Source organism: Nicotiana attenuata, unplaced genomic scaffold (assembly GCF_001879085.1).
Source record: "Nicotiana attenuata strain UT unplaced genomic scaffold, NIATTr2, whole genome shotgun sequence".
NCBI lineage: Eukaryota > Viridiplantae > Streptophyta > Magnoliopsida > Solanales > Solanaceae > Nicotiana > Nicotiana attenuata.
This window is the reverse complement of record NW_017672417.1, coordinates 34,673-47,641: the sequence shown is the minus strand read 5'-3', so window position 1 is coordinate 47,641 and position 12,969 is coordinate 34,673. Positions and strand designations below refer to the sequence as shown.

General features: G+C 38.5%; 1 protein-coding gene across 1 annotated transcript; it reads right to left on the bottom strand.

Moving 5' to 3' along the window:
• Nucleotides 1–3,311: 3,311 nt before the first annotated feature.
• LOC109213114 (bifunctional 3-dehydroquinate dehydratase/shikimate dehydrogenase, chloroplastic-like) lies at nucleotides 3,312–10,965 on the bottom strand (the record flags this gene model as incomplete). The annotated part of the gene is given in 10 exon segments (XM_019376878.1): nucleotides 3,312–3,740; nucleotides 3,842–4,004; nucleotides 5,676–5,824; nucleotides 5,908–6,045; nucleotides 6,130–6,235; nucleotides 6,380–6,443; nucleotides 6,747–7,093; nucleotides 8,030–8,260; nucleotides 8,696–8,801; nucleotides 10,697–10,965. Coding segments are annotated over 10 exon segments (1,614 nt in total), but the record flags the coding sequence as incomplete, so codon positions are not given.
• Nucleotides 10,966–12,969: the final 2,004 nt, after the last annotated feature.

Genomic DNA, 12,969 nt, shown 5'->3' with positions numbered 1-12,969 from the left:
AGAATCAATGCTTCGAGCAAATTCCAAATATTTCTATGAATTGGAATACATTTTTCTTAACAAGAATCACCAACTGGTAAAATTACACAGAGAATATTTTCGCACTGCTCTGGTTAGCTCACTTAGATCTCAGTGGTAATAATCTTGTAGGAAGCATTACCCAATTGGCAACCTTTCTGAGTTGAATATCTTTTTCTTAAAAGACATCAATATTAGGTGAAATTTCAAACGATTAATGCCATCTTCAAGGTAAGTTTTACAAATCGGTGGTTAGACCGGCCATGATGTATGGAGCTAAGCGTTAGCCTGTTAAGAACTCACATATCCAGAAGATGAAAGTAGCATAAATGAGGATATTGAGGTGGATGTGCGGGTATACCAGGAAGGATAAGATTAGAAATGAAGATATTCGGGAGAAGGTGGGCGTGACTCCCATTGATGACTAGATTCGGGAAGCGACGCTCAGATGGTTCGGACACGTACAAAGGAGAAGCCCAGATACTCCGGTAAGGAGGTGTGAGCAGTTGTTTTTGGAGGGCACGAGAAGAGGTAGAGGACGGCCTAAGAAGTATTGGGGAGAGGTGATCAGGCAGGACATGACGAGGCTTCAAATTTCCGAGGATATGACTCTTGATAGGAAGCTGTGGAGGTCGAGTATTAGGGTTGTAGGTTAGGAGATAGTTGAGTCTTTCCTTACTTCGTACCTTTGCGAGGCTAGTCTGATAGGGTTTTTGTCGAAGTCAGCTAGTGGAAATGTTGTGTCTTGCTACTCTTTCGTTTTTCATAGTGCCGGGTCTATGTACCGTTTATCGCTTTTGCTTTGCATCTACTTTCTCATTTTCATGATGTTACTTTTTCTATGTTTTCTATTGGTGGTACTGATATTGTTTCTTTTCGTCTTCTTGAGCCGAAGATCTCTCGGAAATAACCTCTCTACTCCCTCGGGGTAGGGTAAGGTCTGCGTATATCTACCCTCCCCAGAGGCCCAGACCCCACTAGTGAAATTTTACTGGATCGTTGTTGTTGTTGTTGTAATCAACATGGAGATGGCTTCTCAAAATCAAAGACGGTTCCATTTGCCACAACTTAAATCGAGTTTTTCTTCTTTGACAAATATTGTTCTGCTTTTGAACTGATGCTAGATTTTTTCTCTAAAGGTCAAAGTTAAATTTATAATTCACAATAAAATTACTTTCCTTTAATTATGAAGGTAACATCGTACTCTACGTACATGTCAGAAATTGATCTTTCTTAGAATTTATTGCGGTAAAATTCATATTGAGCTTGAAAATATAGGTGCCATATATGTTTTAAATATTTTGCATAACAATCTCACTGGAGCAATTCCAAAAATATTCTCCAATTTGCATGAAATTGGATGTTTAGATCTCTCCGATAACAATTAGAGTGGCAGAATACGTGATGAGGAACTGGAGCTTCATTCATTGACCATCTACAGTAAACAACACATTTGATGAAATCATATACGGGGACAATCCTTCTCTTCACAGACCACATATGTATATTAACTGCAACAATACTCGATTGAAATATCTCTTCTACTAAAATAGTGAAGATGAAGAAGGTGAGTTCGGGAGAAGACCGGTGAATTAAATGGTCAGCACCCTTCACCTACAACTCTAGGGTCGTGGTTCCAGTCACCAAAGGAGCAATAACTCCAACAAAGGGGATCAAAAGAGAATCAATGCGGAGGGGAACTAAAAAGAAAGGGTGAATATGTAAATATGGAGATATTCTACGTAAGTCTTTCCGTGACTTATTCTATTTTCTCCTTGGGATTATCATAACTCTTTGTATAAATTATTATGAGTTAACGGCTTAAAAACTCCCTAAACAATCACATTTTTGCACACAACTAAAATCAACTATTAATTCACGTCTCTCAAGGGAACGGGACATAAAATGAGTCTCTTTCCTTTTTATCTTTCTTATCTTATTTTTTTCCTTCCTAATGAATAATTTTAACCAACTATTTTCAAATGAAATCTAGAAAGAATTAAATGACACATGTAGTGCCACTTGGCACTTTTTTAAGTGTTTTAGGAGAGTAAACACACACACACATAAAATTATTGAACTAGGGGTTTAATCCTTGAAAGCTATAGTTTAGGGAGTAATATAAACAATAGTATAAAGTTTAAGCATAAAATATGCAAACATATACTAGTTTATGAGGGTTTTAAGCCATTAATAAGATTGGCTTTTATCCCCCCCTCCATCGATTACAACTCATGCTATTATGTTGAAATTGTTTTAGTATAAGATATTTGAAAAAAATTATTTCTCATGTTTTTTCGAAACAACATGACAAAGTTGTTGCTCTTTCCCATTTTTGTGTTTTCTTTAATATTTCAAGAGGGGCAATAAGATTTCAAGATTACACCTATCACAGGGTTTACATGATCAAGAGATAAATATACGACCAGCTATGATTTTTTTTTTTTTTGAATTATAGTACACATGCAGGAAAGACTACTGTCAATTATTCTACTACCTGTACTTATAATATTCTAATGTTTAAGCAGCAAGTGACTTTATTCTCTTGACTGGAGAGAAATAGCCTTTCAATTTCTCACAAACAAATTATATATTAGCTAAGCTAAGCCTTAAAAATTAGTGTGCTAAAATATTTAGCAAAATTAATTCTATTGTCATTGTGTCACATGTAAAACACATTACAATAAGAATGTGCGCCAGGTTACCCAGAATTGCACCAACATTAAAACATCCGGAAATTACACCGAGTGAACTTGAAAATGGATGGTCTTGATTTTTTTGACCCCCGCTTGTCTCATGGGCATACTTTTAAGGTCAAAAGTGTTGCCCATGGCAACCGACTTGTTGCAAATCACCCTTCAAACATGTCAGCCCAGAAAAAGTGGGACCGGCACGCAAACCTGGATTGGCTAAATGTCGAACATGCAGTGGACCACGCTTGCTACTCAAAAGTCAAAATAAATCAATATTGTATTCCCAAGACAATGAAATCAAGTAAAAAACTGTTTTGGTGTGATACAATAATGTGACAAGATTTAATAATAATGATAATCAAGAGGAATTCCCAGTATGGGGTTACAATGATGAAACAGTGGATAAATCTGTGTTTGATGACACCAGAATTAGAGGTACAAAAGAAATTTCCTCCCAAAGAACCATAGTTGTCAAAGAATGAGGTGCTACAAGAGTCCAATATAAGCCAGAATGATGGTGATTGTCCACTGGTATGTCTGACTGCTTTTTCTGAACATCCTCAAGAAGTTGTTTTGGTGAAAAACACGATTTACCTGGAACAAAAGAAAACCCGCCTGCAAGTCCGAGGACCTATAGTACTGTACTCTACCATCGAACCAACAGCCTTCGCGCCAAGCAAGACCGCCCTTGTCCCTTTCCTTTCTCCATTCCGCCTCCTTCTTTGCTTTGTTCCAATAGAGTCTAAGGCAAAGTGGTTCATATGCCTACTTTACCTACGAAGCATGCCCAAAAGTAAACCAATCCCTTGGACTGCTACGAAAAACACCAGCGGATTTCAAAGTAGCACGATCTAATTCAAAATTAATTCTTCCGAAGCACAAATGGTAGGAAAGAGGAATCTAAGAGCATTGATATCACACAATCATGTAGGATTTAGGAGGAAAAGTAATTAGCAGGCCGCATTAAAAAGGGAAAGAGACCTTGCTCTCAATATCCAGCCATAATTTTCTTGAAAAGTTCCTTTGGAGCTGGAGTTTCAAGAGAAGAATCACCACACGAAAAGGATAATCAGTGCCAGTGTTATGCCATGACCAGACAAGTTGAGGAATGAACTTATCTTAAAAATTACCTGGCAACCCTGTAAATCTCTCATATTGTTCATATGCCTGCCCGATAAACATTTCAACACCTGTTACAATTTTTACTCCACTCTCTTGAGCTTCCTGCAAGAGTCTAGTGATTTTGGGCGTATAAACAGCATCAAATACAAGTGAGTAGTACCTCAAAGCTTCCTGTAATTTGGAAGCAGTTCATAGAAATTTAAACAACATTTTATCAGTACAAATAGCATGTAGGAGCACGAAGCAAAAAATAAACGTCTATTTGAATAATAATAAGAATCTTAGATGACAGGAACGAGTTTCAGGAAATAGTGATGTAAATTGACATTAAACCTACACGAGGTCACATAGAGAAAACGGACACCCCAGTATAGAATGTGCTGAAAAGTTCCATTAGCAAAGAGGAGGCACATTTTGAAGTTCATTGCTGAAGACAAATTAAGTAAAACTAAGAACAGCACTGAAGAATATCTCATGGGAAGCTAATTGGCATTGAGATGCCCAAGAATGTGATACACGTCTGTTTAACATTATCCTCCTTATAGCCGTCGATGGTAAGTTCAAGTTACCAGAAAGATATCTTGCTCATGTTTAAATGGACACCAATAATAGTTTCTCATTGAATCCGCTTCACTTTTCAAAATCATAAAATTGCGGTTATATCCAAAACCTGAGTGGCGAGCGGGCAGCTAAGTTCATGCCCAGGGTTATGTTTTACTATCCACAAGTAGAAGATGTAAGGAGTTGGACAAGAGCTTCTTGTGAATCAAGATTGGATGACAGTGTGTGTTTGTGTGTGTGCATGTATTGGTTAAGAAGATTGGCTAACAGTATACTAGTCTTTATGTTATTGGCTGCAACGACCTAGCAACAGAGAGATTTATTCTTTTAGCCACAAATGCTCTGCCCCCGACTGTTGGCTGTGTTTTTGATATTGTGCCATTGGCAGGAGGGGTAAATTTAAGCCCAAAGATAACGTTGTGTGTGTTTATTGACCAAAAGGTAGATGGGGGTAATTATAAACCATTTACAAAACGATAGGGGTAGTTTTGACCCTTTTCCGTAAGGACAATAAAGGTATATATTTAGAGACATCATCTGTTGACTAGGCAGGTTTGTAAGGTTATGAAAGGCCTACAACTGGGTTCTTTAACTTAAAGAAGGTTGATATCTATCTATATAGGAATTAGGATTACACACACATTATGGTACGGAACATACATACACTTTCCTCAAACTTCTTAATTTCTTTATGATCAAAACCAAAGAACAACCCATATATCTTTTGCTACTTCTGGGAGAAAGAGATGAGCAATAAATATAGTTACCAAACATAGACTTCTTTACAAAAGGTTTATGGTTAGATCTCTATTCTTTATTAAGCAGTGTAACGTAGAGAAGTAATTGTTGAATGCTGGATATGAAGGTAATAGATGGAAAAATATTTTTCCAAGCAAAAGAAAAAAAGAAAAGAAATAAAAGCTCCGCTCCCGTTCAAATTTGTAAAGCATGTATTTCCACTATTGAACCCTCAGAGAAAACAGTGAAACACATGAAGCAATTCTTGAATGTTGGGTATGAGCTAATTGAGGGAAAAAGTTTCCAAGAAAAAGAAGAAGAAAAAGAATAAGAAAAAAAAGGGATCTCCACCGACCCCCCAAACAAACTGAAATTAAAAAACTCTGCCCCGTTCTAATTTATAAAGCTTGTATTTTTAATACTGAACCCTCTTTGTTTACCCATTTACTGTGCATGATATTAGCCATGCAGCTGTTCAACTAATAAGACATGGATTCAATAACAAGTTGTTTTATCTAAGACGAGTAATGCAAGGAGGCAAACCTTAGAGATTGGTGTATCATCAACCTTTGGTTGCATGCCAATGGAGGTGGTATTTGCAAGAATCATGTCATTTTCTGGATGGAAATTGCTAAGCTCGTCAAGAGACAAAGCCTGACCTCCAACTACATCAGCAAGTTCTCTCGCTTGTTCTTCAAGTTATCAGACAGCACATCAGTACAAAGTAACATAGTCAACTTCAGCAATTGTCATTATCCACACGGAATTTCACTACCATAGGTGCGGTTAGCAATCACCACCCGAGCCCCCTTTTCCTTTGCACCATAAGCAAGTGCCTTGCCAGCGCCACCAGCACCAATGACCACAAACAATTTACCAGCTAAGGGTGACCCAGACATAATAGGCTGTGAGCCTGTACAAGGAAATAACAAAAGCTCAAACATTAAGAGCTCTAACTTCAGAAAAGGATGTTTGCAGCTGATAAAATGATTCTGACCTTGCAACGCTTCTTCAATGGCAGAGATTGCACCCACATAGTCTGTATTGCAACCAAACAACTTCCCATCAGGTCGCCTTACGACACAATTGACAGCCCCTATCAACTGCAGGATAATTAAGAAACCAAGTAATTGCATGTGATATAACAAATCATCAGAATATTTTGCAATATTGATCCCTGTAAAAATACAAAACAAATAAAAAAACAACAGCTGAAAAGCATTATAAGATCATGATATAATTAATACCTTAGCGGTAGGATCAACTTCATCACAGCAGTCAACAATGGCTTCCTTGTGAGGAATTGTACAGCTGCACATCATAAAATTGCATAACTACTTCTAAACAATAAACATGCATATGAATTATATTTATTAGGCATGGCCGACACACACAAAAATTTGGAAGAACACAACAAGGATGACCAATGAAAAACAAAAATAAACAGAAAGTAAAACATAAAAGAAAAATCCAGTACGTACGTTCAACCTCATGAGATATGGTATATACATGTAGATGTATATGATACTTTCTAAGCTGTGAGAATGGCATGGCTACCCTGATGAAACTAAAAGACAACTGTATAGACTACCAGTTTCTGTTTTGAGAGCAAACCTGAAGCCAGCAAAATCTAAAGATGAGTAAGTCCGAAAGAAATTTGCAACATCATCTACCAGCAAAGGCATATAAACACCATTAAACCCAACTGATCTGAAAGCTTCATTATATAATAAAGGTGATTTGCTATGGCTAACAGGCTTCCCAATAATGCCAAATATTCTGGTATCTGGTCCCAACTGTCTGAAATTGTATATATTCAAAAGATCTTTAATCGTTGGTTGCCCAGGAGCTGAAACTTTTCCCACTTCAAGAGTACCAAATGTGAGGTATCCACCAAATTTTGGGCAAACTATTCGAGACATCAAACCCTTCTCTCCCATGACCATGGCTATTATTGGTACCTATTTGAACAAAGTGCAAGAAATGCATTAATGTTTAATCATGAGAAGCATCTCCGAATGCAAGCAAGCTCACAGTCAAGCAGCAAACTCAAAAGAAAGAAAAAGAAAGCCAGAGGCTCAAGGAGATGGAGGACAAATATATTATGCATAACAAAACCTAAATAACAAATAAATACATTTCTGCATTTATGCATGTGAATAATATTATAGTGGGAGCAGGAAAAAAACGAACTTCAACCATGATGACAACCAGCTTATGATTGGAGCCGATTATTTTTAAATTCAATAGAACATACAAGGTTGAGAGTGTCAGTCTCACAATATTAAGTCCCTAGAGCGGTCCATCCGATTGGGTCTCACCAAATAAGAATCCATCAGTCTTAACTAGAATCCAGTGATGTTATAATCTATCACCCACAAATCACCTTATTTCAGCCCAACAGCATGTAATACAACCTCATCACTTGACATGCGAAAGGCCCCTTAATTGACAAGGGATATCAAATGTCATTCACTTGAGAAAATGCCTCAAAGGCATCGACATACAACAATATTGTTCTACTATCTACCTTTGAGTTCTTCTTGCAATGGGAAAAATCATTGGATAATTAAAAAAAATTAACAAACCCCCATCTTTTACAGGGAGAGAAAGGGAGAGGGAAAGAAAGACAGTTAATTTTGGAAGCTATTCTCATTGTCTTTGTCCCTCTCATTGCCCTTAACATATACTAGGTTATAAATATATGCCCGGTCTGAAGTTTATCCAACTATACCTAACTTATTGGTGTGTATGGCCTAATACAAATCTACAAGAGGTAGCCTGCTTCTTGATTCAAGCTATTATTATCACGCACCAAAACCAACTCAGGAGAAACCATGATTTATCACCAAACAAATTTGAAAGCAAGTTATGGCTTGAAAATCTTGCTATACCACTTACGCCGCTTACTGAGAATGTACAGTAATTTGGAATACACGTGCAACATCAGTGATATCCAGTGCAGTTGTTGCAAACTTCACAATGTCAGCTCCAGATGCCTGTATTCTTGCTACTAGATTGCTGAGCTCCTCAGATGATGGTGTATTATCATAGTTGTGAGAAGAAACAATAACTTTGCATTTTGCTGACTTATTTCCATGTAGAGCAGTATTGAACTCGTCAATAGCCTAAAGGAGTGGCCGAGTGGGAGAAAAAGAAACATAAGGAAAGCAACAATTATAATTTATTGATCAAGTGTCTGTCAAAGCAAAAAGGAAGAAGAAATGAATACTCAAAATATAAAGAATGTTGATCTAAAGCTAGCAAAAGTTTAGATATCATATATTTAACATTTATATGTAATAACCAACAGGAAGTAATCCTTAGTTTGCAAAATTGATCAATGTTCCTTCATGCAAGAAGCATCACAGGCCATACATTTCAACAAAGTCACGTTAAAAGTCTCAATACAAAACTGGCAAGTTAATACGCCTATTCTTATGCTTTAACTGAATCCCGTTTGAGGACAATTAGCTGCAGCTACTCAGGGAAAGACCATCATTTTTTTATAATTTATTTTATTTTCTGGGATAAGGTGGGAAGGGCCATTGTGGTTTCAATACCTTTAGCTCAACATCAATGCAATCAGCTCCCAACACCATTGCTAATCGAAGTGCATCCAGTCGACTCGCTTCATCACCAGCATACTGACCACCTTCCCAAGTGGGCCTAGAAATGTGGGCAACGTAGGAAAATTTTAGAATGCACTTCTCAATGTCTAGGAGTAAGAGAAAAACATTATTTGAAATAAAGTAAGAGGAGAACTATAAATCAGGAAGTAGAGCTATAATTATAAACATAAATTGTAATTATACGTCCCTTCCCTGGACCGACATATAGCGAGAGCTTAGTACGCCGGACTGCCCTTTGAACAAATATTTGTTATCACTTGTTCGCAGCAGCTGCTACAAATTCTATAATAAGGTTGAACTCAGAGCTAGTCAAGTCCTGAATATCTTGCATGAAGACATAGAAGTGTCCTAGTTTTATAAGGTTGAAACTGTTTAATAGTCATTACACCAAAATCCAGCACATGCTTATCCTGCTTGTGTTATTGAAGTGTGGTTCAGAGATTTCCATGTGTAAACAAGAAGCACAGGTTTTTGACGAACAAGAATATCAATATAAATAAAGAAAATGGCTCATTTACATTACACTAAGCCAGACAGAAAAATTAATATCTTTCTGGGTTCATGCGATTGGTGTCCTGAAACAGCCAGTGATGAGAAAGTCAACTGCTCAAAACTTATATAGAAAAGATCCTAGTGCCATTAATGTCTTCCTGAGTGCAGGGACAAATTAGATAAAGTAGCAAGCAATCATACCTCTCTGCCTTTAGAACGGTCTAAGCTAGATTTTAATGCTCCTTATGTGTGTATCTACAGGATAATATTACCTTGATAATATTTACCCCCTGCCTCACACCAAAAATATAGCTGCAAAGCGAAGAACATACTGTGTACTAATCAAAGGTGAAGCGGTCAACCAGGGGAAAGTATTTTCATTCCTTTTCATCCTATTTTTAAGGCAGCCCTTGCAAGTAGGGACTCGTTCTGTGCTCTAATTTGTTGCAAGTCAAGCTGGTGACAAGTTTTTAACCGAAAGAAAAGAGGTCACATCTTTTTTTTTTTTTTTTTGGATAACCGAGAAATCCTCGATGGCCCGTGGGGCACGGTTTAAAGCTCAGTGGATACTAGCCCCCCTCCCCAACCCTTATCCACTTTAAATACCAGGTTTTTGTTTGCGACAGAGTTCAAACCCGTGACGTGCACCTAACCGGCACATCACGAATTGCGCTTTTACCACTAGACCAAAACCCTAGAGGCAAAGATTGCATCTTAACAAATAGGGATGTAACCTTCCATAGCAACAGATAAAAAATATACATTTTCAGTATGAATTTGAACAGAACAAGGCTTCAAAACAAACTGGAGGATGGAATGTCATAAAACTTCATTGTAGAAATTGCCTATAGATTCGGTGGAGATTCGATATATCAGTCAATTTCTCTTTTAAACCGATGCATTACACTTCTTTATGAATACAAAATTGTGAAGCTTTAGCATTCCTTCAAGCCAAAAGCTGACTACACTTGGCTAATCTTATCAACCTCTCTCCTCGGAATAGGGCGAGAATGGTTTTTCCTGCTTGTCCCCTTGGTGACTCAAACCACCTCATGGTTGGAGCCTTGGAAGTGGAGAGCCTTTTCCACTAGCCTATCCCTCCCTTATCAAATCAAGAATTTGCGACTGTAAGCTACATATCTCCCCCCCACTCATTTTCAATGTTTCTGTTTCAGCTTGCAGTAAGAAGTCCTGAATCCTCAAAATTAATACTGGTGAAGCTTATTCTCCTTACTATTTTTGGATTTCCAAGCAAAACAAGAAAAGAAGATACAATCTTAATCATCACTATTCAGCTTCCAGCTATCACAAACACAAAAGAACCAAAACACACACACACACACACACACACACACAAAGGAACAAACTTTAGCAACCCAATTCAGATATAACACATTCGCTAGTGTAAAGAGACAAAGAGCTTAAATTTGGAATTAAAACCTGTAAGTGAAAAGGGTAGGCAAAGGGGACTGTTTGACAATAGTATCAATATCTGATTGAGGATTAAAGCTTTTCAAGCTATCCAACCGAACCTCCACAAGATCAGCACCACTAGTTTTAGCATTTTGCATTAGATTCAACATTTGATCCACTGTGTCAGCCATAATTGGTGCACAAATTACAGTTTGGTTCCTCCTCATTGCCTCTCCCCCCTCCATCTTATTCACCCCTGATTCCACAACCTGAAAAAAAACCTCAACCCCCACAATTCAAGAATCTCACCCCACAAAATATAGAAGACAAAAAAAAGAACTTAAACATAAAAATAAAAAAAAGTTCTTTTTGTTTTTTCGAAAGTTAAGGCAATGTGGGTTGGTACAAGTCTAACAAAATTAGGTGACTGAAGGAAGCCAAACCAATTTCAAATTCCTTAACATTCTTTTTTTGTGAAAGACCAATATTAAAGGAAATTCAAAAATAAGGAAGTTGTTAAAGGAAAATGGAGATGAGTAATATTTTAATCAGGTTACTCATTATTATTATAGTAGGAATTTACCTATAATTACCTTCCAGCTACTCGATTAGTAAAGTGTTAGCAATAACAGGTTTATTATAGCTATAAGGAAATACTAGTGCTGTAGTGCCTATAATCGTTTACTGAATATTTAATCTTTTGATTTTCACGTTGGAGCTGCTTGAATAAAGAACTTGGAGTTGCAGAAATTTAACAGGGTAACTTGACTCTTTTGCTATGCTTGCAGATTCCTTCATGAAAGTACACGCCGGGGCTACCAAGGTCGAGACCAGATAGTCACACCTTTTCAAAGTGAAACCGAGGGACAATGGAATGCTCAGAGAATTCGTGTCTCAATTTCAAATGGAACGAATGGACTGCCTCCGGTCGCGGACGATTGGGCCGTTCAGGCCTTCTCCCAGGGACTCAATGTTCGAAGCTCATTGGCTTCGCAGCAGTTGAAACAAAATTTGGTAGAGTATCAGGCTGTTACTTGGGCCGACGTGCATAACCGGTGTCAATCGAAAATCAGGGTTGAAGATGATCAACTTGGGCTCCTTCCGGGTCCGTTTATCCCGTCAGAGCCGTCGACAGGGTCAAGAGAGACATTGACCGTGAACCAAGATCAAACAGGGATCGTTACCAACCGTACAACGGGGACCAAAGAGGTAATGGGTCCGGGTGAAACCCTGTGAGAAGTGAGAGAAAGAGTGATCGAGGTCAAAACAACCGGGGACTTTAGGAAGCGCCAAGATTATCGGCATACAACTTTAACGTCGCTGCCGCCGCCATCGTATTTTCCATCGGGCGCATAAAAGACAACAAATGGCCTCGACCTCTACAGTCCGAGCCAGCCCAAAAGGATCCTAATCTAATGTGCAAATATCATGGCAATCACGGACACAAAACAAAAGATTGCAGACAATTAATAGAGGAAGTAGCCCGGCTATTCAACAACGGGCATCTCCGAGAATTCCTGAGCGATCGAGCCAAGAATCATTTCAGGAATAGAGATGCTAATAAACAGATCGAGCAGGAAGAACCTAAGCACGTAGTAACATGATCATCGGCGGGGTCGACGTTCCCCAGGGGCCGATGTTGAAGCGCACCAAAGTATCCATCACAAGGGAAAAACGGACTCGGGATTATGTGTCAGAAGGAACTTTGTCTTTCAACGACGAAGGCGTAGAATGGATCGTGCAGCCCCACAATGATGTACTGGTAATATCTGTACTCATAAATAAATCTCGAGTTAAGCGTGTGTTAATTGATCCAGGTAGTTCGGCCAATATCATCAGATCAAGGGTCGTGGAATAGCTCGGTCCACAAGATCAAATCGTGCATGCAGTCCGAGTTTTAAACATATTCAACATGGCATGTGAAACCACCAAAGAGGAGATAACATTACCGTTGAACGCCACTGGGACCATCCAGGAAGCCAAGTTCTATGTAATCAAAGGAGATATGAGGTACAACACTCTGTTCGGGAGGCTATGGATCCACAACATGAGGGCAGTACCCTCGACCCTGCATCAAGTGTTAAAATTCCCTACGCTAGGAGGGATTCAAACAATCTACGGAGAATAACCAGCTGCGAAGGAAATATTCGCATTCGAAGAGGTGATCTCGATATCCGCACTTACAACGACAAAAAGTCTGGGTTTGGTCGATGAGGAAGAAGACAAATAGTAATTACCAAGGCTAGCCACGACCTAATCGGAGAAGCAGGGGACAGATGAAGGCGACGACTACGGGGTCC